Source organism: Suncus etruscus, chromosome 11 (genome assembly GCF_024139225.1).
Source record: "Suncus etruscus isolate mSunEtr1 chromosome 11, mSunEtr1.pri.cur, whole genome shotgun sequence".
Lineage (NCBI taxonomy): Eukaryota > Metazoa > Chordata > Mammalia > Eulipotyphla > Soricidae > Suncus > Suncus etruscus.
Window position 1 is genome coordinate 95,345,341 of NC_064858.1, and position 27,773 is coordinate 95,373,113.

Here is a 27,773-nt window from a genome sequence, read left to right on the forward strand (position 1 = left end):
GACCCAGACGTACTCAAGAGTAGTCGGAATTGTCTGATTTGTGGGAGTTCTGCTTCATATTTAAGCTAAAAGTTATCAATAGTAGGAAGTTGGGTAGATCAAGTATAACATGTGTTTTGCTATATAACATTCTGTCTCAGCATAGTCATTAGACAATGATCTAAATGTTATATGTATAATGAAAGTTCTTTATCATCAGTTTCATTGACCATAAACAGACATCAGAAAAGTACTTATTATTTCCCCTTGGATATGATTCTTGGTAGTCAACTATTAATCGACAAAGTACAACCCATTGTCTATTAAGTATTATGCCAAAGAGCTATTGTAAAAAGTGGGCAGATGTAATTAGAAGCCCAACACACCTGTAGCCTACACAATACTAAATAACTTACTAAAAAACATAATTTATTCTACTAGCTTGGAAAAATATTATCGTAGATTATTTCATCAGCTTACAGTAAGGAAGGTATGTTCCAACAATTCTTGTTTTAATGCAAGGAACAAAAACTTAGTTGTTTTTTTTAAATGTACTTGGTATTGTTAATTTTCATACATTAATGTTTAGTAAGTTCATGGTTACTATACTGCCAAGTGCTAATCTAAGGCACAATTGGCTGGAATTCAGCCATCATGCCTGTAAACCAGGACTACAGTAATCATATTATACTTTACTAAAAATTTAGCCTTATTTGTAACAAATAGTAATTTGCACAAATAGTAACAGTATTTGATAGCTCAAATACACATTACATAACAAAGAACTCACAAAGGTATTTAATAATATTATTTTGTTTGTTTGTTTGTTTTGTTTTTGGGTCACACTGGGCAGTGCTCAGGGGCTACTCCTGGCTGTCTGCTCAGAAATAGCTCCTGGCAGGCACGGGGAACCATATGGGACACCTCGATTCGAACCATCCGCCTTTGGTCCTGAATCAGCTGCTCACAAGGCAAACGCCGCTGTGCTATCTCTCCGGGCCCCAATAATATTATATTTTAAACTTTATTTCTTATTAGCTGCTTCCAAAAGTCGCAACAGATGCAAGAACAGATTGATGATATCCAAGTAGAGATTGATGGAAGCTAACACATACTCTTCAGGGGAGAGCTTGTGCATTAGTGAGTGCGTGTCATAGATGATAAATCCACAGAACACAAGGGCCCCCAGAGCAGACAGGACCAACTCCACGGTCTCATTTTGCAGAAATATCTAGACAAGAAGTTAGAGAAATCAGTTTAGAAGAGCAGTCCTCAGATACGTGAGTTATATATACTACCAATATATTTAGTAACATTTTATATGCCAATGTTGAAAGTAGACGACAAAACAAATCACCCTTCTATGAAATCACCTCCTTGACTCTGAACAGGAGCAGTCCAAATATAGAATACAGAAACATGTTTCTTGTGATTTTCAGTGTCACCTGTCAAGCCCAGTGCTTCATAACGTACAAAGTATGTGGTCTAGTACTAAACGAGCCCTCAGCCCCTAAATATTTCCTCCTTAGAATTACATGTTATTTGTTATCAGTCCAGTGACTGATAAATTAAGACCAATTTTTTCAACGATAATTCTATATTAACATATAGATGTTGTAATTATTGTAAGTAAGTGTCCTATCATAAAAATACCTCTTAAAGCATTTTTGTATGTTGGCATGGCCAAATATATTTTGTTACCATTCTAAAACAACTTACCCCCAAGATTCCTGACAAAATTAAAATCCACAAAGCAGCAAACAATCTATGAAAACAAAATAATAATGATTTAGAATATGCTTCCTTACAGAAGTCACTGTGAAACCTTAAGCATTTTCTGAAAATCTATATCCATCCTATTATTTTCCAAAGCATAGTGAAATGAAAACAATGAACTATGTAGACCAGTGTTCTTCAAATTTTTTATAGTAGTTGAAGAGCACTAGAAATGACAAAAGCTATGAAACATTTATTTAGCGGTATACGAAACTAACTTCGGTATCAAAACTATCATTTTTAATTTTTTATTAGAATAAAAAATATATGAAATTTCTATTAAGTGTCTTAATTCAGATAGCTATGCAAATAAAGAAATCTACCTATTTTGAACCAAATAACAGTAGCAAGTCACTATAGCTATAGAAATCCATGAAAGTTCTACTTATTCGAGGGTTTCATTTTTTATTATCCTATTATTATTTTTGGTTTGAAAGGGCCACACCTAGCTGTGCTCAGGACTTACTCCTCACTCTGCTTAGTGGTCACTCCTGGCTGTGCCGAGAGTTGAGCTGGGGCTGGCCAAGTGCAAGATAAGGTAAGCTTCTTACCCCTGTGTTATATCTTCGGCCTCTCAATTTTTTTTGTTTTGGGGCCACACCCATAGGTGCTCAGGGGGTTACTCCTGGCTCTCGGCAGGCTGGGGAGAACAATATGGGATGCCAGGATCGAACCCAGGTCAGCTGAGTCCAAGGCAAACACCCTACCCACTGTGCTATCACTCTGGCCCCATCACAATTTTATTTTGCATGTAAAGAGCATGATATGAAACGGTCAAAGAGTCAGTCCTGTTATATTTTAAACCCCCAAAGATTACTGGAAGCACATTTGATACGTTAGGCTACAAAAAATTTAGGGACCACAATTGCCCTATAATTTTTTTAAGTTTTTGAGCCACACCAAGTGGCGCTCAGGGGTTACTCCTGGCTCTGTGCTCAGAAATCACTCTTAGCAGGCACAGGGGGATCATATGGGATGCTGGGATTCGAACCACCATTGGTCCTGGATCGGCTGCTTGCAAGGCAAATGTCCTATTGCTGTGCTATCTCTTTGGCCCCACATTTGCCCTATCTTAATAAAAACACACAATGGCCCCTATGGCACCAAGCAGCATAGACCAGTGATTTCTAAGACAGAAAACAAAGGAGGTGAGCTCTAAACTGGTTAGAAAGTTTCACTGTCAGGGTCAGTAACCCATATGGATAGTCTTTTAGTTTGTTTTCTTGAGTTGAGACAAGAATTGGAAGGTCAGAAAGAGACCGCTATACTCTGCAGGGCAATGTTCTGAGTGGAGCAAGCTAATAAGAGAGCTAGATTTGGCTCTACTTGGTGACATATGCAGAGTTACACCTGAGTCTAGCTGAGCTAATGGGGTGGGAAAACAAAATCAAGAAGCAGTATGTAGAATCCTCAAAGCTCAACATAGACTGAGGAATAGATGATACCAAAGTAGAAATATCTCCTAGGGCTTTGAGTAATTTGTGGAGGATACTGGCTCAGTAATAAGACCAAAGTAGCCCTAAACTGAAAGATAACAGAACTTATATTTAAAAAAAAAAAGCCTAAAATATTCAGTGTTCTAGAGTATATCCTTCCTAGAAAAAATGTTTAAGGAAAAGTAACAAATTATATTACTTCATCAGTGGAAAACTTCCTTGTGATGACATGTCTGTAGTATAGCTGTGGCTGGAAAATAGTGGCTTGTATACATAGAAGACGTTCAGAGATTTTGAAAAGTCAAGAGGTGGGTAGACTTAATAATGTGGTTTAAAATTAGGACCAGAGTGATAGCACAGTGGTAGGGCCTTTGTCTTGCACGCAGCAGACCCAGGACAGACCTGGGTTCAATCCCAGGCATTCCATATGTTCCCAAGCCTGCCAAGAGTGATTTCTGAGTGCAGAGCCAGGAGTAACCCCTGAGCACTGCCAAGTGTGCCTCCCCCCGCCCCCCAAAAAAAGTCTGAGGGTGATTGATCATAAAAGGGAATCTGAGAGGCAAGGGTTAATAGGAAAGAGTAAAAAGGGTAAGGCACTTGCCTGCCAAGCTGCAGACTTTGGTTCGATCCTCAACACTACATAAGGTACACTAAGGACCTCCAAGAGTGATCCCTATACCTTTCAGGGTTAATTCCTGAGTGCAGAGCCAGAAGTAACCTTTGAGCATTGCTAGGTGTGGCCAAAAAATAAAAACAAACTAGGCTTGTTTTTATTTAACCACTCTGGCTATCTCAGGGACCATGATGTGCCAGGGGCCAAACCCAGGACCCCAGTACTATCATGGACTGGATGTTCACAGAAACATCTTGAGCACTAGATTTTTACCAGAGAAATAGGGATAGCCTTTTTTAACAGCTCCAAGACCTGAATGATTAAATTACATTCTATTCTTAGAGCATGCAAGCCCAGCATCTCTTTGTTTAAGTTTGTATCTTTTTTTTGTTTGTATGTTTGTTTGGGGGGCCACACCCAGGAGCAGGGCTCAGTTCTTGGAAAGTGAGGGAGGCTCCTATATGGAGGTGCTCAGTGCCAGGACAAACGTCCTCTTTCAGCCAAGTGAGCTCTCTCTCCCACCTTCATGCTTTTAAGAGGGAAAACAAATGGCAAGTCACTTCCTTTCTCCTCATAAGTTTTGGCCCTGATAGTCAGAATATTCTCCTTATCCTCCAGTCGTAAAAGGCAGTATCTAAAGCTAATCATCTAGTACTTCTCCACACTGTACTACTATTAAGATACTTCAGAGTAATGAGGATATAACTTACCCTGCTCCAAGTCTACTGAAATCTCTCTTTGATTGTAGAGTATAGGTAGTCAGAACAAGAAAAACTGCAGTAGTCAGCATAAACGCTTGCATAACAACATGTACATCATAGAAAGTAACTGTCAAATGAAAACACTCATTTTAAAATGCACATACACTCAACATCAAACAGCCTTTTGCCATTTAACAGAACTATTTTGTCTCTACTTGTCAGTAAAAAAAAAAACTGATGCCTGGAATTCAATCATGAATTACTCAATTGTGAATTCCTTTGTAATTTGGGAATTCACTGTGATTCAATAAATTGCTTCAAAAAACTGAAAGGATTTAGTGTTAAAATATTAGGACAACAAATTATATCTATGATATAATTAATTGGCGCCTACATATTTAGTCATTCAAAATAAGGCTATCACATTGTTAAGTTAAAGTATTACCTATATGGCTGGTTATAAGTTTGGGGTTTATGACGGTGATTCAACCAGCCCTGTCTCAGCTGCAGTTTATCACTTGCTGGTTCAAATATCAAACTGGATGGCACTGGTTTCTGGAGCTCAATGGGAATTTCTGTATTTCAATAATTCTAGTAATTACCTAGTTAATTAGACTAAGGAGGGAGAGTGAAGTTATCTTATCTGCCACTCTACATAGACTAGAAACTAACTCTAATTTCTTTATGCCCAAATCTATATGTTTTATTGATACGTTATATAGTATGCACAAATAATTTTTAAAATTCCTTTTATTATTTTGGGCCGGGCGGTGGCGCTGGAGGTAAGGTGCCTGCCTTGCCTGCGCTAGCCTAGGACGGACCGCGGTTCAATCCCTCGGCGTCCCATATGGTCCCCCAAGAAGCCAGGAGCAACTTCTGAGCGCATAGCCAGGAGTAACCCCTGAGCGTCACAGGGTGTGGCCCAAAAACCAAAAAAAAAAAAAACAAAAAAAAAAACAAAATTCCTTTTATTATTTTAGAATGCCCATCTGGTGTGACTGATTATTATTTTAACAGGATGCTAAGAACACATCCTCTTTCTAGGAGGTGCTTTGAAACCAGAATTTATTTTTGAATTTTTTGAATTTTTGAAATTTTGAATATTTGAAACAAAATTAATTTTTATCTTTTTTTTTTTTTTTGGTTTTTGGGCCACACCCATTTGATGCTCAGGGGTTACTCCTGGCTATGCGCTCAGAAATCGCCCCTGGCTTGGGGGGACCATATGGGACGCCAGGGGATCGAACTGCTGTCCCTCCTATGCTAGCGCTTGCAAGGCAGACACCTTACCTCTAGCGCCACCTTCCCGGCCCCCCAAAATTAATTTTTAATGACCTAACTAAACAAGCTCTTTCTATACCTATTGTTCCTGAGTAACTGTTACTTTGATCACTATTGGTCACTTTGATCACTTTAAATTGGAAAATAGTTATGGCTATGTTTATAAATAATAAATACAAATAAAAATACTCATTCCTATCATTTTTCTCATTTCTTTCTGATTTTGGACCATACCTAGGGTATGGACAGGTTTGCTCAGGTACCATATTGTGCCCCAGATATCAAAATGGGCATACATAAGTTTGAGCTGTTTGCCTATAGAGCGTTACAATTTACTTTTTGTTCCTATTTTAGGAATTTTTTTTGGCATGCCATATTTTTAAAAAGGAATGTTTTACTCAGCTGTATTCATCTTTAAATCTAGCTTTATTGGGTCTGGAGCAATAGTATGGAGGTAAGGTATTTACCTTGCACATAGCAGACCTGATCCCTGGCATCTTATATGATATTCTGAACACCACCTGAGCAAAGCCAGGCATGGCACAAAAATTAAAAAAATTATTCTTGGGTCTGAAAGAGATAGCACAGCGGTAGGGTCTTGCTTTGCAAGTGGCCAATCCAGGATAAACTGGCTTAAATCCCAGCATCCCATATAGTCCCCCGTGCCTGCCAAGAGTGATTTCTGAGCGCAAAGCCAGGAGTAACCCAAGTGCTGCCAAGTGTGACCCTACCAACCAAACAAAAAGGATTATTCTTACTAAAAAAGCACAATTTAAACTTACCAATAGAGGCCAACGTCAGAGATTCCAACAGTGTCTAAGAAAAAGAAATTAAAAATTACTTAAGTTGGGGCCAGGCAGTGGCGCTAAAGGTAAGGTGCCTGCCTTGCCTGCGCTAGCCTTGGACGGACCGAGGTTTGATTCCCCCGGTGTCCCATATGGTCCCCCAAGCCAGGAGCAACTTCTGAGCATATAGCCAGGAGTAACCCCTGAGCATTACCGGGTGTGGCCCAAAAACCAAAAAAAAAAAAAAAAATTACTTAAGTTGGGGCTGGAGAGATAGCATGGAGGTAGGGTGTTTGCCTTGCATGCAGAAGGACGGTGGTTCAAATCCCGGCATCCTATATGGTCTCCCAAGCCTGCGAGGAGCGATTTCTGAGCATAGAGCCAGGAGTAACCCCTGAGCGCTGCTGGGTGTGACCCAAAAACCAAAAAAAGAAAAATTACTTTATACTAATCAATGTGGTTCCATAAATATAATTTTATTATAGATTTTGAGGCATTTGGGATACATACTGAGCCCTCCATAATAAAAACAATATACTGATAATTTCTGTTCTAATTCCATCATTAGATTTTTCACATCTGTAACACAAAATATATAAAAGTAACATACAAATTTTCTCATGCTGATGAACATTGTAATTGCCAAATGTGCACATTTATAAACACCTAGCACACGAGCACAGTAAACAAAGTGTTAATTCTCCTTTTTCCTAGGACCAGTTGTTTTATGTGGATACATTCAAATTAGATTCCACCCATCTTCGTTGCTGGATCTTATCATTGTACTAGTCTAGTCGGCAGAATGAGGAACAATCCAAAGTAGGAAGCCTACCACAAATGGCAGGGGAGTACAGTTAGGGCAGAGAAGAGACCACCATGACAATGACAGTTGGAAATGATCACTCTGGACTAGCACTGGGCGATGAAAGGACATAAATTATTGGCATGACACCTCTTCAGTAACAATATTGCAAACCAGTGTCTAAAATCGGGGTGACGTTGGTAGGGTGTCTGTCCAGAGGCAGGCAGAGGAAGAGTGTGAAAGGGAAACTTCAGACACTGGTGGCAGGAAATGTGCACTTGGTGAAGGATATTGGACACTATGACTGAAACTCAATCATAAACAACTTTGTAACTGTGGAGGAAAAAACTAAACAACTATTATTTGTTTGTTTGTTTTTGGGTTTTGGGCCACACTCAGTAGAGCTCAGGGGTTACTCCTGGTTCTGTGTTCAGAAATCACTCCTGGCAGGCTCAGGGGATTATATGGGATATCAGGGATTGAATCCACATCTGTCTGGGATCAGAAGCGTGGCCTACACTCTACCTCTCTGCTATGACTCTGCCCTCTCCAAACAACTGTATTATTAATGACCTTCTAATTATGGTGTTTAAATAAATTAAACATTTTTAAAAACAGAACAGTTCTGCTCTCCTATCATTCCACTCTGCTTTCACTTGGGTAAAATCTGGATACAGTAGTGAGATTTCTTACACTGGGCAGTGTTTTGTGACTGCCTATATCATAGCAGATGCCCACAAATGTACAATGTCATTAGGGTTCACATTAAAGAGGTCTTGTTTAAACTACTGGAATTTTATTAATCTATTCCACAAATAGCTGAACTCATATTCTACGTACAAGATTAAAGAATACTAAGCTTTGTCCTTCACCTTCTCTTTCAATTATCATTACTTTATATGTTAACTACAATTGATTTTAAAGACTATCATGAAGTCAGGAGCAACAGTGGTAACTAAATAATCATATCCCAACAGACATACTTCCTAGAACACATTCTTTCCTGAAATCAAGAAATCAAAGCCAGGGCAAAAATTGTATTAAAAGTTATAAATAAACGCCAGAGAGTTGGTAAAGAAGGTAAGATGTTTGCTTTGCATTGTTGACCTGGGTTTTACAACAGGCACTGCTTATGGTCCCCCAAAGTCTACCAGGAGTGACACCTGAACCCAGAGATAGAAGTAAGCCCTGAGCAGCATCACATATGGCACAAAGATCATTAAAAAATTATATATATTTAGAAAATGTGAAACCACTGCTATATTTTTATAATGCTATTGGGAATGTCAGGAAAATTGTAGCAAAGATGACAATTTTTTTTCTCAGCTACATGCTTATACTACATTTCTGACAATCTATGGCATCTATGACATAGTTTAGTTAAGAAATCTTATTCTGGAGTAGAAGTAAGATTAGGAAAACATCGTAGCACTTCTAAAAATACCCCTTTTAAAATATAATAAACATGACTCTGAAGGTATAAGATACCCTTCACCCTTCCTTAGCTTGACGAAGGAGGAAAAAATCCTGTGTAAGTGGCCTGAGTTACCTGAAATGTATTTTATATGCTTCCTTATTTGTTAAATAAAACTTAGCTATAGTTAAGATCAATAATTATAATGCTAACTTATTGCTTTATTGTGTGCTCTTCTAAGTGGTCTCCTTCCTGAGCTAAAATTGTTTCATAACTTTTACCCTGCTAAACTAAAAACTGGCTCATTCTCTTTTCACAAATCAATCCTTGTTTTACTAAAAGGAGGAAAGGGTTATAGAGTTGAAGAGAACTCAATATGACCCTGTTTACTTTTGCACCTTCTGTTCTTCTAGGACACAGCTGTTAGCACCAGATGTTGGCATCTAACCCAGATTCTTTGTCATTTAGAAATTTCAGCTCAGAGAATGAAGCAATGACAACTGAAGTGTTAATGAACTATAAGAGGGCCTTATGTATAGGGCAGCTGGGAGGGAGAGATGAGATTATAATGAGAAAAGACAGCCAACCTTTGCTGTTAGGGTTCTTAAAACAGCTTCATTCCTAGACTTCCTTTTGTTCTTGAGTCTTGCTTTGGTGAGTTGCCCAAGTCTTACACCCTTACCTCCCTCCTTGAGATAACCTCAGTGAGGTAACTTGGGATGGCAAATTGATTCTTGTAAAACCAAAGAGCCTAAGATTTTTTTTAGAAAAACTAAATTCTTTAATTGAATCACCATGAGATACACTGAACCTAGGGTATATTCCTAGGAGTAGAATTGTTGGGTCATATGGGAACTAAATCTCTATAAATTTTTTTTGTGGAATATCCATTTTGTTTTCCAGAAAGGCTGGACCTGTTTCCATATCCACCAGTAGTGAATCAGAGTCCCTTTTTCCCCACATCCATGCCAGCACTAGTTATTCTTGTTCATTTTGGGTTTTTTCCCATTACTTTTTTAAAAATAATTTTATTTAAGCACCATGATTACAAACATGTTTGTAGTTGGGTTTCAATCATAAAAAGAACATTCCCCTTCACCAATGCATCTTCTTCATTTTAATGTGTGCCAGTCTCTGTGGTGTGAGATGACATATTAACTGTTGTTTTTATTTGCATCTCCCAGGTGATGAACGACGTGGAACACTTTTTCATGTGCCTTTCGGCCATCTGAATTTTTTTCTTTGAGGAGATTTCTGTTCATTTCTTCTTCACATTTTTGGATGGGGTTAGATATTTTCTATTATTAAGCCAAAGAGCCTAAGACTTAATTGAATAACCTTTCAAACTTCTAAAATCCAGAGCATTTTTTCAAAGTGTATGAATATAAATTCATTATCAGGTATTTTCAATTTTATTGTAGTAAAATGCATTTTAATCTGATAAAGGATTTAACGATAAATACTCTTAGTATTTGTTTTTTGTGTTTTTGTTTTGTTTTGGTTTTGGGTTTTTAGGCCCTCTTGGCAGTGCTCTGCGCTCAAAAAACGATGAACCACATGCTCGGTCTCAGAGCTCTATTCAGAGTAATTTTGCTAATCAGGCCTTATCCCCTATAGACGGGGTAAATGTTTCTAACTATGTACCCTATCAGATGGAAGAATTAGATCGGTTTAAAAGAGCATGTAAAGAGCATGGGCCAAAATTGCCATACAGTGTGGAGTTATTAAGACTTTGGAGTCATAACTCATCTTGGACTTTGTATGATTTTAAAAGAATCACTGAAATATGCTTGTCGTCTAAACAGCGAACTGAATGGGAAATGTACTATTCCGAAGGCGTAAAAGCTAAATTATATAGCCCGGATGGTATGAAAAAGCAAGTGGCAGGTGTTACTCTATCGTATGAATTATTGATGGCAGAAAATCAATTTGCAAATATTCAGACACAAGCAGCTTTACCTAAGGAAATCTTAAATTTAATTAGGGAGATTGCATTGTCATCATGGGAAAAAATTGATTCTAACAGCATTGGTAGAGGAAACTTTTTAAAAATTACCCAAGGCCCTTATGAGTCATTTGCAGAGTTTGTAGGTAAGATTAAAGATGCTCTGAAGTTACACATGGAAGATAAGGAGACGAGAAACTTCCTAGTAAAATCTTTGGCCTATCATAATGCAAATTCAGCCTGTAGATTAGTATTGAATACATTAAATGAAAAGTCAGATGTGAATGATTACCTTTATGCCTGCCGGAATGTCTATGTGGAACCCCAACCCCCACCCCACTCAGACTCAGTACAAACCTTCCCCCCTGCTCCTAGCAGGCTCGGGGGACTATAGGGGATGCTGGGAGATAGAAACAAGGTTGGTCCCAAGTAGGCCGCTTGCAAGACAAATGCTCTACTGCTGTGTTATTCTCTGGCCCTTAATATTTGTTCTTATTTTTTTTTCCTAGTGTAGTTATTTTTCTAACTGCACTCACCACTCTTTGTAATGAGCCGGTCCTTCCGGCCCTTAACTCTGGGCATTATAACAATAATGTCTTTTATTTTCCTTAAAACTCATAGATCAGTGAGATTATTCTATGTGTGTGTGTCTCTCTCTCCCTCTGGCTTATTTCAGTCTTATTTCAGCTGGCTTATTTCAGCATAACAGATCCATGTATATTGGAAAACTTCTTGACTTCATCGACAGCTACATAATATTCCATTGTGTATATGTACCACAGTTTCTTTAGCCATTCATCTGTTGAATTAATATCTGTTCTTTTTGTTTGTTTTTATTTTTGGGCCACACTCAGTGGTGCTCAGGGGTTAACTTCTGGTTCTGTGCTCAGAAATTGCCCCTGGCAGGCTCGGGGACCATATGGGATGCCGGGGTCCGTCCAGGTCAGCAACGTACAAGGCAAATGCCTTGCTGTTGTACTAGAGCTCTGACCTTTACATTTTTAGGTCAGATCCCAAAGCCTTACTGGATGTGAGAACAAATATATTTATTCTAAATATATATAAAAGAAGCTTTATCAGGTCACTCTGGTCATATTCTAAGATTGTGGTTTTATAAGTGATGATTTTCAAACTTATCTCAACAAACATGATTTAAAGTTGAGTTGTTCCAGCTGACTTTTAAAACAAGTAAAGCACAACAGTGGAGCAAAATGGCATTTTGGCTGTCATCCTTGTGCAGGAGCCATGTTAATCTTCTCTATTGTTCCAATTTTCATATATGTGCTGCTGCAGTGAGCACGCAAAATGGCATTTTAAAAGAATAGAGTGATAAGATAAATAATATAGAGTGATAAGATAAATTTGAATAGTTACAATTTTCAATATAAGTTCATGAAGTTACACCTAAGAATATAATTTTTCCCAAGAAATCAACATATAAAGAGGTTGAAAATATTATGAGTATATACTGTTTTGATATTTTTAATTTATGCATGTGAAAATTTTATTTCAAAAAAAAGCTAACTATCCAGCCAAAGATAGTGGCAAAGTCAGGTTATGTGACTCTTAATGTTCTTCCCACTACATCTATTTTATATTTTTTGTTTTTCCCATTATATAAAATAAGTGAATAGAAAATCAATTAAAGGGCCGGCGAGGTGGCACTAGAGGTAAGGTGTCTGCCTTGCAAGCGCTAGCCAAGGAAGGACTGCGGTTCGATCCCCTGGCATCCCATATGGTCCCCCAAGCCAGGGGCAATTTCTGAGCGCATAGCCAGGAGTAACCCCTGAGCATCAAACGGGTATGGCCCAAAAAACCAAAAAGAAAAAAAAAAGAAAATCAATTAAACTAAAGTATTAGATATTATGAAATATGAGAAATTACTAGTAATTTCCTAAACTTAAGCTAATTTTGATGATTATGCTTTCAATCAAATAATAATAAAATCTGAGGATAAACATCAAGGTAATAAGCATTATGAAAATACTCACAAATCCACAAAGCAGGTACAGATTCAGGGGATGCTTATGTCTGTTTAAAGTCAACGCGAAAATCAAGCCTATGGATCCGAACGTTGATGCCAATATTAGAACAGGACTGAAAAGATACAATGCAGAAAGACATTTTCAATTGAAAATATCGAAATTTAGGGGCCGGCGAGATGGCGCTAGAGGTAAGGTGTCTGCCTTGCAAGCGCTAGCCAAGGAAGGACTGCGGTTTGATCTCCCGGCATCCCATATGGTCCCCCCCCCCAAGCCAGGGGCAATTTCTGAGCACTTAGCCAGGAGTAACCCCTGAGCGTCAAACGGGTGTGGCCCGAAAAACCAAAAAAATAAAAAAATAAATAAAATAAACCAGAAGTTATCTTATTTGTAGGAATTAATAAAATTTTGAGCACTCTGGTGTAAAATGTTAAAAGTTAATTAAAAAAATGAACAACTTTTTATTCATATGCAGTAGTTGAAACAATTCAAAATTATGATTACCTCTCCTGTATAAATGTCCGCATGCAGTCAAAGTATAAAAATACTGCAGTTGTTGCCGTAGTTAAAAGAAATTGTAGAAAAAGGATGCTGTAGACTTTTCTTAGAAATGCTGGAAGAAAAAAACACATGACTTTTAAATATCATAGATAGAACAAGAATTATCAAAGAAACAATTTTATATATATTCATAAATTTTCATACATATAATGTATTAATACCAAAATAAGAATCTTTCAAAATAGTTCAAAATATCTAAGTTAGGGACCAGGGAGATGAATTGACCCAAACTGAACTGATACACAATTCAGTTGTAGCCAGGGATTAAGCAGCATGGCATTGTCAAGTGTGGTCTGGAATGGCCCCCATGTTCCTTGAATCTTGCTTTGGGGAGTCTCCTCAAAAGTAATATGAGGGGCCGGGCGGTGGCGCTGGAGGTAAGGTGCCTGCCTTGCCTGCGCTAGCCTAGGACGGACCGCGGTTCAATCCCCCGGCGTCCCATATGGTCCCCCAAGAAGCCAGGAGCAACTTCTGAGCGCATAGCCAGGAGTAACCCCTGAGCGTCACAGGGTGTGGCCCAAAAAAACCAAAAAAAAAAAAAAAGTAATATGAAGGGGGCTAGAGTGATAGTACAGGAGATAGGGCATTTGCCTTGGACGTGGCAAGCTTTGATCCCAGCATCCCATAAAGTCCCAGAGCCACCAGGAGTGATTACAGAGCTAGAAGTAATCCCTGAACAATGCCAGGTGGGGCCCCAAGACAAAAACGAACCAAAAAGTATGAATAATTTTAATGGGGCCAAATGTTATTTTATCATAGCAGCATAGAATACAAAATGTTGAAAACATTATAGAGAAATATTCCATGTTGAAACTGAAAAGCTGTACTCCAAACCACATGGTTCGATTAAAATTTTAAAGATACCTTAATTTCCTTTCACAGCAATAAAAAAAAAATAGATAAAATTAACTTTACTCATCTATCTTTGTATTTTTCAGTACTTTCCCCTCTCGTTCTAAATAATAAATCATTCCAAAATATTTTACTATCAATATGCTTAAATCAACTAAAAGGTTTAATGATTTAAAAAAAATCTTTAAATCTTCTGATATGCAAATATCATCAATAAAAACCTACTACCACCAATTTCAGAAATTAAACTGTATATTTTATCTTCTCCAGAGCCAACAACTTGTGCGCATCGTTTCCCCCAGCTCCCACTGATATTAATCACCTTTCAAGATTCGTCTTTCCTCATTCTGAATTTAATGTCTCTCATTTGCCACAGGACTCCAGACATAATTTTGTTGTTATTATTTGGGGGGAGGAGGGCTAGGTCGATATCCATCTGAGCTCAGGACTTTTTCCTGGGTCTGTGCTCAGAAGATTATATGTGGAGCCACCATTATACCTGGGTCAGCTAGTGTGCAAGGCAAGCGTCCTACTCGCTGTGCTCCAGCCACTGGGATGCTAGTCAAAGCATTCTATTCTCTTAAAAGTCTATAAAGATTCAAAGCTCCTGGAAGACGAGAGCTAAGATGGCCAAATATAGAGAACTTTTGTTTACCTCCAGTGATCACAACAAATCTTTATCAAACCTTGAATTAAACTACATAAAAACTGACCTGTAATGAATGGTTTCCACTGCAAGGAACAAAAGAAATAGCACCCAGATCAACTAGACATAAAAAAATGCCTTCACTGAGAAAGAAAACCTATTTTCAGGTAACTCACTGTAATTGAGCAGCAATTTCTAAGGTGTACATTATTCCCCTAGGGAGGGAGGAAAGGTGGGTGGAGGGGGAGTTACATAGAATACCCCAAACCTATGATCCAATACTTAAAACAACTGACAAACTATAGAATATAAATAAGTCAGGAAGAACTCTGGAACTCCCAGAGTATAGCTAGTGAGTTAGCAAGGGGACCCCACTAAAAGCTATGTTCTCTTGCCAATTTAGAGTGTATACTCTGTCGCCAGCTAAAACTGAAGCCTCAGGCCAGAGAGATAGCATGGAGGTAGGGCATTTGCCTTGCATGCAGGACAGTGTTTTGAATCCCGGCATCCCATATGGTCCCCCGAGCCTGCCAGGAGCAATTTCTGAGCATAGAGCCAAGAGTAACCCCTGAGAGCTGCCAGGTGTGGCCCAAAAACCAATAAACAAACAAACAAATAAAAAATAAAACTGAAGCCTCTTAAGCCCACCCTATGTATGTAAAAGTGGCCTGATGGTTGCCATGTACCAGCAACTTTTAAATTCTTTTTTTTTTTGGTTTTTGGGCCACACCCGTTTGACACTCAGGGGTTACTCCTGGCTATGCGCTCAGAAATCACCCCTGGCTTGGGAGACCATATGGGATACCGGGGGATCGAACCACGTTCCATCCTACGCTAGCGCTTGCAAGGCAGACACCTTACCTCTAGCGCCACCTTCCCGGCCCCAACTTTTAAATTCTTAGTTGCTACCTTGACCTGTTCAAACTCTTAAAGCCTAAGCCAATTTCTTAGCAACCAAACTCCAGGTCACCTGCCTACATGAACTTTGGAGCCTGGGTCAAAGGTTGGCATCAATCTATAGCTGTGAATTCCTCAGGGTGTTGTGGAATACCACATATTCCGGGGAGAAAAAAGGCTATCACCCACACTGAAGAATGAGGACACCAGCCTGGAAAGAACACAACTGCACAATGCGGAGCGCCTAGAGACTATGCAGCATGCGTAATAATGTTCACTGAACAAAAGAGTGCTGATAAAAATCTTCCACACTCTTGCAGAATATTTAAATAAATTAATTAAATAATTTAAATTAAAGAACATTTAAATATTCTTCCAGGATATTTAAAACAAAACAAAACGAAAAACATACTAAAGAAAGGATCCATGCACAATTCAGAGAGCTCAATATGAAAAGGATCATGGTACTAGAAGGGCAAAGCCAAAAGTCAAACCAGTATAGAGATAGTATAGTATAAGCTTAACAAACATATAATATAAAGACCAGTATATACCATTCCAAAAGACCAGCAAAACGAAGAAAATTAGAAGCGAAAACAAAAGAGCCACAACAGTTGCACTATTGGGGTTCCAGAAAGGGATGAGAAAGATACAGACCACTTATTTGATATTTTTTTGTTTTTTGGGCCACACCTATTTGACACTTAGGGGTTACTCCTAGCTATGCACTCAGAAATCGCTCCTGGCTCGAGGGGACCATATGGGATGCTGGGGGATCGAACCATGGTTCCTCTTAGGCTAGCACTTGCAAGGCAGATGCCTTACCTCTAGCACCACCGCTCTGGCCCCAGAACACTTATTTGAAATAAATACTGACCACTGTCTTCTCCAGTCTGAAAACACTATGTTTGCAACATAAGCCCTTAACAAACTCATAAAAAACTAAAGGGGTTTGAAACGTTACCAAGTTTTTAGAAGGAATCTTTTTGTCCCTAGGAGACACCCATGCATGAACTCTTGATTTTAGATTCACTTTCTTTGTAACCTGGTTTAGAGTTGGGGGTTTTCTTTGTTCTTGGCTTGGTTTGGTTTTAGGGCCACTCTTAGTGTGCTCAGGGATCAGTCCTGGCATGCTCGGGACCAGATGGGGTACTGAGATCAAACCTGAGTCAGCTGCATGCAAGGCAAATGTTCTATCCACTGCACTATTCTGTTCCAAGCCTTGCTAGATTTGGATCGAGCTGCTTTTGCTGCCTCTCAACAACTGACAGATGAACTACACAAAATAACTGTCTTTAGAACTCAGATCTCTTTTCAATAGTTAGGCCAATGATGTAGAATTTCTTGGGAGATAAATGAAATAGAAATCAATACCTAAGCACTCCCTGATACATTGAATCAATGAGTGTCAGAGATTCTCAAATTTGTCCTATAGTCTGCTTTTCAAGAAAAAAAATATACTTGGGCCCGGAGAGATAGCACAGCGGTGTTTGCCTTGCAAGCAGCCGATCCAGGACCAAAGGTGGTTGGTTCGAATCCCGGTGTCCCATATGGTCCCCCGTGCCTGCCAGGAGTTATTTCTGAGCAGACAGCCAGGAGTAACCCCTGAGCACCACCGGGTGTGGCCCAAAAACCAAAAAAAAAAAAAAAAAATTATACTCAGTGCCCCCCAAAAATTGACCTTGTCTAACAAAAATCTAGCTTCTTGAAGCAAACAAAGCAGTCCCATTTCTTTGCATATGAAGTTACTATCCTCTCTCCTCTCTCTCTCTTTCTCTCTCTCCCCCTCCCTCCCTCCCTCCCTCCCATCCTCCCTCTCTCCCTTTCTCTCTCTGACCCAATGACAACAATGGGCAATATCACCTTCTTTCAGAAAGACACATAACTTGAGCAAACAGGAGAGCATTAACCTTATCAAGAGATCTGCAGCTGACTTTCTTAAAAGGCCCTATCTGACCTTGGAAGATCATTTCCAGCTTTTCCATTTTAAAAATAAAAATGTTTTATTTAGGGGCCGGATAGCACAGCGGTAAGCATTTGCCTTGCACACAACTGATCCAGGATGGACAGTGATTTGAATCCTGATATTCCATATAGTCCCCCGTGCCTGCCAGGAGCAATTTTTGAGAGCAGAGCCAGGAGTAACCCTTGAGCTCTGCCGGGTGTGGCCCAAAACCCCCTCAAATGTTTTATTTGCTGCCATAGCTGCAAGATATATATTTTAATTTTGATATTATATACTTTGTGTAATTTAAACCTAACCCTAAGAGATAGAGTCTTTAAAAAAAAATTTTATTTAGGGGCCTGAGCAGTGGCACAAGTGTACGGTATATGCCTTGCCTGTGCTAGCCTAGGATGGACCAAGGTTTTATCTCCTGGCATCCCATATGGTCCCCCAAGCCGGGAGCAATTTCTGAGTGCATAACCAAGAGTAACCCCTGAGCTTCACCAGGTGTGGCCCAAAAAGCAAAAAAAAAATCATTATTCAAAAAAAATTTTATTTAAACACTGTAGTTATAAGGTTGTTCATAATAGTTATTTTTCCCCACAAATAAAGTTGTTCATGATTTTACAGTCAGGAACATTCACTAGTGTGCATTTTCTGACATTAATGTCCTCAGTTTCCCACTCACCCTCCCTGATGCCCTCTTCCCTCGCACACACCACCCTCCCCTGCCAACTTCTGGGGCAGGCATTTTACTTCTCTCTCTCTCTCTCTCTCTCTCTCTCTCTCTATATATATATATATATATATATGTATGTATGTATTTTACATATATATTATATTCTTATGTACACATATTCTTAATTGATAGTAAAAGCTAATCCTTAACATTGTATGGAACTTTTTACAGTTCAAAGACTGTTTATACAGAAAGATATCTGTATATCTGTGTACATTTGTTATTTGTTTGTTTGTTTTTTGGCCACACCCGACCGTGCTCAGGGGTTAGTCCTGGCTATCTGCTCAGAAGTAGCTCCTGGCAGGCACGGGGGACCATATGGGGCACCGGGATTCGAACCAACCACCTTAGGTCCTGGATCGGCTGCTTGCAAGGTAAACACCGCTGTGCTATATCTCCGGCCCCATCTGTGTACATTTGCGTATGCACAAGTACATAAAAAAAAAAAAAAACAAGGCACACTGAGGTATTAGGTTCTGAAGGTAGTAGTAGACTAGAGGGTGGTTTCTATGTTTGGTTCTATATGTGCAATAAAATGGTGATTTTTTTTTTTATGTTTAGTTATTGGGTTTGTTGCCATACACAGAGGGAAGTGCTCAGGCTTATTCCTGGTTCTGTGTTCAGGAAGGATGCTGATTCAGTGTTTTGCACAACCGCCATTTCCTGAGTCCTTTGCCTGACAATTGCAGAACTAGTACAACTGCTACTCTCAGCCCTAAATTCTACTCTCATCACTTTCTTTACTTCAGATAATCACAATCACTAATCTGGCTTACTTATTTAGGATGTCAGCCCCATCCATATGAGAACTCTTTTTATTTATTTTTTTTGGGGGGGGGTTTCGGGCCACACCCATTGAGAACTAAAACTTTTGTTTGTTTTTGCTTGGGAGCTGCAGTACTCAGACCTTTCTCCTGAATCTGTACTCTGGGATCACTTTGTGGCAGGGATTGAGAGACCATATTCGCCAGGGAATGAATCAGCCACAGGCAAAGCAAAGTGCCCTGCCCTACAGGACTAAAATATTACCTAATTTTACTGGGTAACTAATAAACTTCCAATGCAGTTCTGCAAATGAAGGGAAAGACCTCCATAGAGCTAAAGAAATACACATTAAAAGCAAGGTAATGTGTCATTGTCACAATACACCAGGTCATATTTGTCATGTGTGATGTTCAGGGGTTGCACATTTGGTTGTGCTTGCACATTAGTGGTAAGGGTCCAAAAAAATATTTAAGTATCCTTAAATCCTGGAGAGTCAACATGTTGTAATCTCTTCAGGGAGTAATCAGACTTCAAATGCAATCGATATTAGTTTTTAAAGTGATTTATTTTCTAATGTCATCTTCCTATACATTTATTTAGGAGTGACATTTTAAAAGCCTCTAGGGCTGGAGAAATAGTACAGGTAAAGGCACTTTTCCTTGCATGCAGCTGACCAGTTCAATCCCCAGCATCTCACATGGTCTCCCGAGTACCACCAGGAATAATTCCTTAGTGCAGTGCAATGGCATAACCCCTGAACACTGCAAGGTATGGCCCCTCAAAACAAACAAAACTCCCTAAAAGCCTCTGGACTTTCTTTCCCGCCTCACCCCTTTCATTTGGTGGTTGTAACCACTGTTGCAATGTCCATGGTTGTAGACTTTTCTGCAGTGCTCACAGACCAGGTCTGCCAGAGATCACACAAAGCTGGCACACCAAGCCATATTCTGTATCGTTTTTTTTTAATTTTGTATGTGTGTTTGTGTGTTTTGAGGGCCACAACCAATGATGCTCTGGGGTTACTCCTGGCTATGTACTCAGAAATTGTTTCTGGCTTGGGAGACCATATGGGATGCCGGGGATAGAATCACGGTTCGTCCCAGGTCAGCCGCATGCAAGGCAAATGCCCTACCGCTGCACCACTGCTTAGACCCCTAAACTGCTGCTACTTCTTAAAGTAAAAAGTATATTAAATGAAAATTAAAAGTTGTGAGCCGGAGAGACAGCATGGAGGTAGGGCTTTGCCTTGCATGCAGAAGGACGGTGGTTCGAATCCCGACATCCCATATGGTCCCGAGCCTGCCAGGAACTATTTCTGGATTTCTTTTTTTGTTGTTTTGTTTGTTTGTTTGTTGTTGTTGTTGTTTTTGGGCCACACCTGGCAGTGCTCAGGGGTTACTCCTGGCTGTCTGCTCAGAAATAGCTCCTGGCAGGCACAGGGGACCATATGGGACACCGGGATTCGAACCAACCACCTTTGGTCCTGGATCAGCTGCTTGCAAGGCAAACACCGCTGTGCTATCTCTCCGGGCCCCTATTTCTGGATTTCTGATCATAGAGCCAGGAGTAACTCCTGAGCGCAGCTGGGTGTGACCCAAAAACAAACAAACAAACAAAAATAAAAGTTGTAGAAAAGAATGTATAAATATAAAATCTATTATTTTATATATATTTATTTTATACATAAAACATTATATTTTATATATAAAATAATTCTAAGTTATTTGTATATAAATAATTACATATAAATATATAATAAATATGTAAAATAATTCTAAAATAATTCTAAATCTTTGGAATATAAAGCTACAGTCTACAATAATGTTGATTTGAAAACTACATATAACATGCTGCTAAAGCAGATTAGTTTAATAAAATATATGTGTTCCATTTTGTAATATGAATTATAAATGTGGTCAAGATAAACAGATATTATTTATTCAGACACTTTTTCGATTTATCATTTTTTTCATCAATTAAACTTTGAAATTTTTTGTATTTGGGGGGTACAGTCAGTGCCACTCAGGTGTTACTCCTGGCTCTGCATTCAAATATCACTCCTGGCAGCCTCGGGGAACCTTATGGGATTCTGGGGATTGAACTAAGGTTGGCTTCGTGCAAAGCAAACACCCTACCCACTGTGCTATAACTCCAGCCCAAGCTTTGAAATTTTAGTATTACAAAAATCTTAATATTACAAAAGTATTTCCCAGAAAATGTACACACTGCAAACAGTTTAATTTGCTTCTGCCAAACACTAGGGCATTTTTATTTTACATTTTTATTAAGGGACCAGTAACAGACAGAACCACTTTAAATATATGTGTAGCCAATGTAGATATCAGACCAATTTCCATAGGACTTAAGAAAACGACACCTGAATACTTTAAATATTATAAATATATGTCTATACATTTATAAATTTATAAATACTATAAATGTTTATTGAGTTTCTGGTATTTCATTCAGCACTGCTGGGGCTGGAGTGATAACACAGTAGGTAGGGCATTTGTTCTGCACGCAGCTGATGTGGGTTCAATCCCATATGGTCCCCCAACCCTGCCAGGAATGACTTTTTGAGCACAGAACCAGGAGTAATCACTGAGTTCTACAGTGTGTCCAAAAAACAAAAACCCCAGAAAATATTATTAACACTACTAAAATGATGTATCTTAAAATAATGAGATATATGGAGTTAATAAATGTAAGAGAGTCTATATGCAGATAGGCAAAAACAGCATTCATTTCTGAATTATGAAGTCTGGTTTTTAGTCTTTCAGCCTCATCACAAAGAACTTTTATTTGAGAAAAGTGTTTTGAAACTTAGCTTTCTATAAAACATGTGTATATAATCTTAAGAATTGTGATTTAATAGGGGAAATAACAATATTATTACAAAAAAGTTAGCGTTCTTGTATCTATATCAGTCCTCCATCTCATATTTCACTTCCTGTTGTGGAAGGGGTAGTCAAACGGGCCACACCCAGTGAGGCTCAGGAAGCCATGCAGTGCTAAAAATTAAAACTGAATCTCTCTTGTGCAAAGCATATGCTCCAGCCAGCTGAGCCATCTCTCCAGCCTCAAGTACCCCCCCCCTTTTTTGTTTTTGAGTCACACCCGGCAGCACTCATGGGTTCCTCCTGGCTCTATGCTCAGAAATCGCTCCTGGCAGGCTCGGGGGACCATTTGGGATGCCAGGATTCAAACCTCCGTACTTCTGCATGCAAGGCAAGCGCCTTACCTCCATGCTATCTCTCCGGTTTGTTTGTTTTTGGGCCACACCCGGCGGTGCTCAGGGGTTACTCCTGGCTGTCTGCTCAGAAATAGCTCCTGGCAGGCACGGGGGACCATATGGGGCACCGGGATTCAAACCAACCACCTTTGGTCCTGGATCGGCTGCTTGCAAGGCAAACGCCTCTGTGCTATCTCTCCGGGCCCTCGTGTACCTCTTTTTTAAACACCATTTCCTACACTCTTTTACAAATAAAACACTGCCTTTTTCATACTCCCCTCCCAACTTATTTCTCACCCCCACACTCCTTACAGGTGGCCTTCATCTTGCCAATATCTACATTTATTATTTTTGTCAGTTCACCAACTTTATATATACTTACACGCTGGTGAAATTATCCAATACTGTGCTTTTCCTTTCAGTTTTTCACTGTACACAATCCCTTTCATCTTCCACAGTGCCATGAATGGCAACATTTCATCTTATTTTTTTTTCCAGTAGCTAAGAAATATGCCACTGTATGAATGTGCCACAATTTAATTCAATCCTTTTTTTATGTGCTTTTCAGTTACCTCCATATTTTTGATATTGTAAATATTGCTGCAATAAACATTGGGGTAGGATATAACTTATAGTGCAAGTGTGAATAGATCCATTACTTCTTGCTTTGTTCCAGTTTACAAAATTTTACCTCCTTCCTAAAGTGCTTCTAAACCTCAAACATTAGAATATAAATTGCTATCACACTTTGGCTATTGGTTAATCTAACTAATACTACAAGGACAACTGTGACTTTTTAAAACCTTTACTTCTACTGCTTTGGTATATAATAGAAAAGACTTGGGCCCGGAGAGATAGCACAGCGGTATTTGCCTTGCAAGCAGCCGATCCAGGACCAAAGGTGGTTGGTTCGAATCCCGGTGTCCCATATGGTCCCCCGTGCCTGCCAGGAGCTATTTCTGAGCAGACAGCCAGGAGTAACCCCTGAGCACCGCTGGGTGTGACCCAAAACCCAAAACCAAAAAAAAAAAAAAAAAAAAGGAAAAGACTTGCCTTTTTATTTTTTTAAATGTGGTTTATTTGGGTAAAAGATAGTTTAAGGGGCTAGTACTCAAGCTTTGCATGCTAGATGCTCGGGTTTGATCCCTGGCATGACGTGGTTCCCAGAGTACAGAGCTCGAAGAAACTCTCTCCCCGCAATATTTTCTAATCATCAGATGTGTGTTAATGATTTCAGTGTTTCAGTAATGGCCTTACCTGAACTCAACAACTTCCAACGAATGCCTTCTATTCACTTATTTTATTTCCTAAAATGATTGTCATTTTCTATCATTGTCCTTCTCAGGAGCAATCCCTCCTCTTTATCACTTCTGGGACCCTCATTCCTCTAGTACCTATAAGCCAACCAGGAGTCATTATCAACTCCCAGTAGTTGTAGTATCTCTCAATTCTTCTACCACATTTTCACTGTTACCATTCACTTAGCAGTTGAAACCTAAAGGTACCTTAAGCACACAGAATACAAGCTAAGTTTTGGGTTTTAAATTCACAGTACAAGCTCAATTTTAACACCAATATTCCTCAGACATTTAAGCAAACTATAAAACAGAAGCATGGATAGATCCTGATGCAAAATGCTCAACAAAATTCTAAAAATCAAAACTAAACATAAGATTAAAAAAATTATACCCGTGGCCCAGTGGTTTACAGTGGGGAAAAATAACTGATACAGAAAGCATTTGCCAGAATTCAACAACCAGCCATGTTTAAAACAATGAAGACAATTTTTAAAAGGGAAGAAACTATTCCAATAAAAAAAAAAATAATGCCATTTAGGGCTTGCCCAAAGGTGGCCTCATATTTAACAGTGGAAAAACGGAGTGCTTTCTTCTGAGGAACAACACAGAGATGCCTGCTTTGTCACTTCAGTTCAGCAGAGTACTGAAAAATTTCTAGCCAGCACAATAATAAAAAAAAGAAATGGCTTCCTAATTGTAAAGAAGTAAAATCATCATGATATGATCATATATGTAGCAAATCCTAAAGGTTAAAAAAAACAAATTCAGCAATCTTAAAGAAAAAGAAGAGGAATAAAAAGCAACTCCATTTGCAACATTATGAAAAAGAATGAAATCCTTAAGAATATAACTAGAAGGAAAAACTTATACACACTGAACACTACAAAACAGTGCTGAAAGAAATTAAGCAAAACAAAGGACATCTAGTATCCAAAAACTAAAAATCTATTATTAAAGATGCCCATACTATACAAAAATGATCTATAAAGTCAACGTAATTTCAAAGACATTTTTTGGTGTAAAAATACAAAACAAATACCTTAAATTCATATGGAATCTCAAGGAATCCCAGTCAAAGTAGTATTGAAAAAGAGAAAGCTAGTTCCACACTTCCCATTCCAAAGAAGCTACATTAATCAAAAGCTAACTCTATAATAAGAGACAAAGATCTAACAATGAAATAAGGAAGCTGGAATGATAGTACAGTGGATAGAACACGGTCTTGCATACAGTAGATACTGGTCTGATCCGCAGCATGTCATATAGTCTCTTGGACCCCACCTACTCTAAGCACAAAGCCTGGAGTAAGTACTGAGCATGGCCCAGTGCTGGCCAAACCCTTCCCCCCACTCCAAGAAATTAGAATAGAGACTCAGGGGGCCGGGAAGGTGGTGCTAGAGATCAGGTGTCTGCCTTGTAAGCGCTACCAAGGAACAGACCGTGGTTCGATCCCCCGGCGTCCCATATGGTCCCCCAAGCCAGGGGCAATTTCTGAGCACATAGCCAGGAGTAACCCCTGAGCGTCAAACGGGTGTGGCCCAAAAACCAAAAAAAAAAAAAAAAAAAAAAGAATAGAGACTCAGAAATAAATTCTTACATATATGGTCAAATGATTTTCAATGGCTGTCAAGACCATTCCATGAGGAAATGACTTTTTTCAACAAAACAATGTAGAGGAAACTGCATATCTATGTGTCAAAAAAAGAAGTTGGACTCAATTTTAAGTCATGCCATTTCCAGAAATTAATCCTCAATGAATCAAAGACCTAATATGGATGAAGATCCAAAACTTTTGATAAAACATAAAGAAAAATTTCAAAACACTGGATTTGAAATGATTTATTGAATGTGATACCAAAAGCAGAAGCAACTAAAATAAAAAAAAGTACATCAAAAAAGTAAAACTGTGACTCAACATCCACAATAGGAAAGACAGTGTTAATTGGTGCAAACTGCAAATCATATATATGTGATTAATGGTTGGGTATAAAAAGAACTTGTAGAACTCATCAACAAAAAAAAAAATAATTCATTCAATTAAAAATGGGCAGTCAGGCAAGGGAGAGCACAGGATCAGGAGACTGGCACAAACCACAGAACCGTTTCCTGCCCATATTGCCTTTGACAAAGAAAAAGTGTTGAATATGAAGTTAACAATCTATCATGTCTTTGTGAGGGAGTCTCTCAAAGTACAGGGTATATATTCCAACTCCCAATTCCACTGAGGGAAAAGATAGTGTACGTGGAACCCTTCCAGTCCTCAAGGGATATGCCCCTTTATCTGGCTGGTCATCTGTGTTCATCAATGTTCATTTTTTTGTTCATTTTTTAGTTCATTAGACAAACAGAAATGTTTCTGAGTTCGTTGAACTAGTCCAGGCAATTGAGCAAGTCCGAGAAAGGGAACATGCAACCTCCTATTTGTAACCAAGTTAGACCTTGTGGCTAACTTGGGAATTAAACTTGTGTAACAGGGCATCAGGAAGTAGAAGCATTCTGTGGGCCTGCAAGTTCAAGTTCTTAAATTATCTACCTGAGTAGATGGTGAAGAGTTCTACTGAATTCAACTGTGGAATACCCACTGATGTCACAGGAAAAACCTATGACACCTAATCTGGTGACAAGAAGTATCAGTAGTAGAGTTCTGTATGAATCATGGAGGACCAAGAACGGATTCTCCACTAACTGGGGAGGGGAAGACCAAAAAAATTTTCCCCCTAAAACACATGAAGTCCTGGAAATGTCGTTTAGGAGTTATATAGCCAAAAGAACTGATAAAAACCGGTCTCACGTACTTATACATTTATATTTATTACATTATTTTTCCTGGTGGAAACAGTCTCATTGTCCACTCGCTTTAAAAAGGAAATTCCCATATATGCTAAAGACAGCTGCCTCTCAAAACATGGGCACTGAAGCAAAAGGCCAATTTCCAAGAAGTACAGAGTTGCCAATGGACAGGGGAAGGGTATGTGGAAAGATGTTTGACGAATAGTTTTTGCCATCTAAAACCCAAATATTCTAGAGTTTAGCTGCCACAAAGCTAACTCCTATTCAACTATTCCCATAAAAAATTGGTTAAAATGGAAACCTGTCTTTCTGCTGGTGCTTCAAAGGAATTCATTGTTAGTCATTAATTTTCAAAAATATTCTTTCCTTTCTCTTCCATCTCTTTAGTTTTTCTTTCAATTTTATTTATTTATTTTTTTATAAAAAGTGTTGCTTTTGGTCTCCCTAAAAAATGTCTTATCAGTTATGTCAACGATGTGATGCATCTTCTTTAAGAAAATAGATGGAAAGTTGTGTCTCTTACATCTGAAAAAAAGGGGGGGGGGCAAGGATGTTCAGGTAGCTCCTGGGGTGCACGGGGAGCAGGGCGCAGGGCGTAAGGCATAAACCTAGGCCGGACCTAGGTTCGATTCCCAACATCCCATATGGTCCCCACAAGCCAGGAGCGACTTCTGAGAGTAACTCCTGAGCGTCAAACGGGTGTAGCCCCCAAAAACCAAAACAACAACAAAAAAAGTCTCATTGCAACCGCAGCCCCCCCAAAAGCTGCGTCACAAACGGACGGGCGCGTCCCCTGGCGCCTCATGACCAAGGGCTTTCCCAGGTCCTTAAAAGAAAAACAGAAAAGTTGGGAGCGGAGTGATTGACACGAGCGCGGCCCAATCGCGCCTCGAGATCAAGCCAAGTCCCGTCCCCGTTTCCGGTCCGCCCGCAAAGGCCCCGCCCCGGCAGCGCCGAGCCCCGCCCTCCGAGAAAGCGCCCAAAGAAACAAACCCGCTTCCCGCGCACCCCGAGCCTGGGAACGATTTTTCCCCGGAACCATTTCGAGGCCGGCGCGCGCTCCCGGAGGCCCCCGGGACCCAGCGGCAGGCGCCGCGCTGCTCGGAGCCCCCCGGACCGGAAGTCCGGCTCCAGCGAAGCGAGTGGAGCCAGAGGGCCCAGGGCCACCTACCCATTCGGATGTGCACGCTCGCCGACGCCACCGAGCTGCCATAGTTGAAGTCGTCCTCGATGGAGGAGCACGAGGAGAGGCTCGGCGTGGCCATGGCGGCGGCGCAGACCCCGGACCGCCTCGGCGGAGCTTCGACCGAAACGCCGTTTGCGACGGAACCCGA

General features: G+C 39.6%; 1 protein-coding gene and 1 non-coding gene across 2 annotated transcripts; both read right to left on the minus strand.

The window, feature by feature from the left end:
- Positions 1 to 987: 987 nt before the first annotated feature.
- Positions 988 to 27,773, minus strand: TMBIM4 (transmembrane BAX inhibitor motif containing 4). The gene is made up of 7 exons (XM_049782773.1): positions 27,611 to 27,773; positions 13,219 to 13,327; positions 12,724 to 12,829; positions 6,569 to 6,602; positions 4,515 to 4,632; positions 1,699 to 1,744; positions 988 to 1,210 (listed from the first exon to the last, which is right to left on the minus strand). Exons 1-7 carry the CDS (start codon positions 27,702 to 27,704, stop codon positions 1,004 to 1,006), a joined length of 714 nt encoding a protein of 237 aa, XP_049638730.1. The 5' UTR covers positions 27,705 to 27,773; the 3' UTR covers positions 988 to 1,003.
- LOC126023719 (U6 spliceosomal RNA) lies at positions 11,928 to 12,032 on the minus strand. The gene has a single exon (XR_007500802.1). It is a non-coding gene; the product is annotated as a U6 spliceosomal RNA (small nuclear RNA).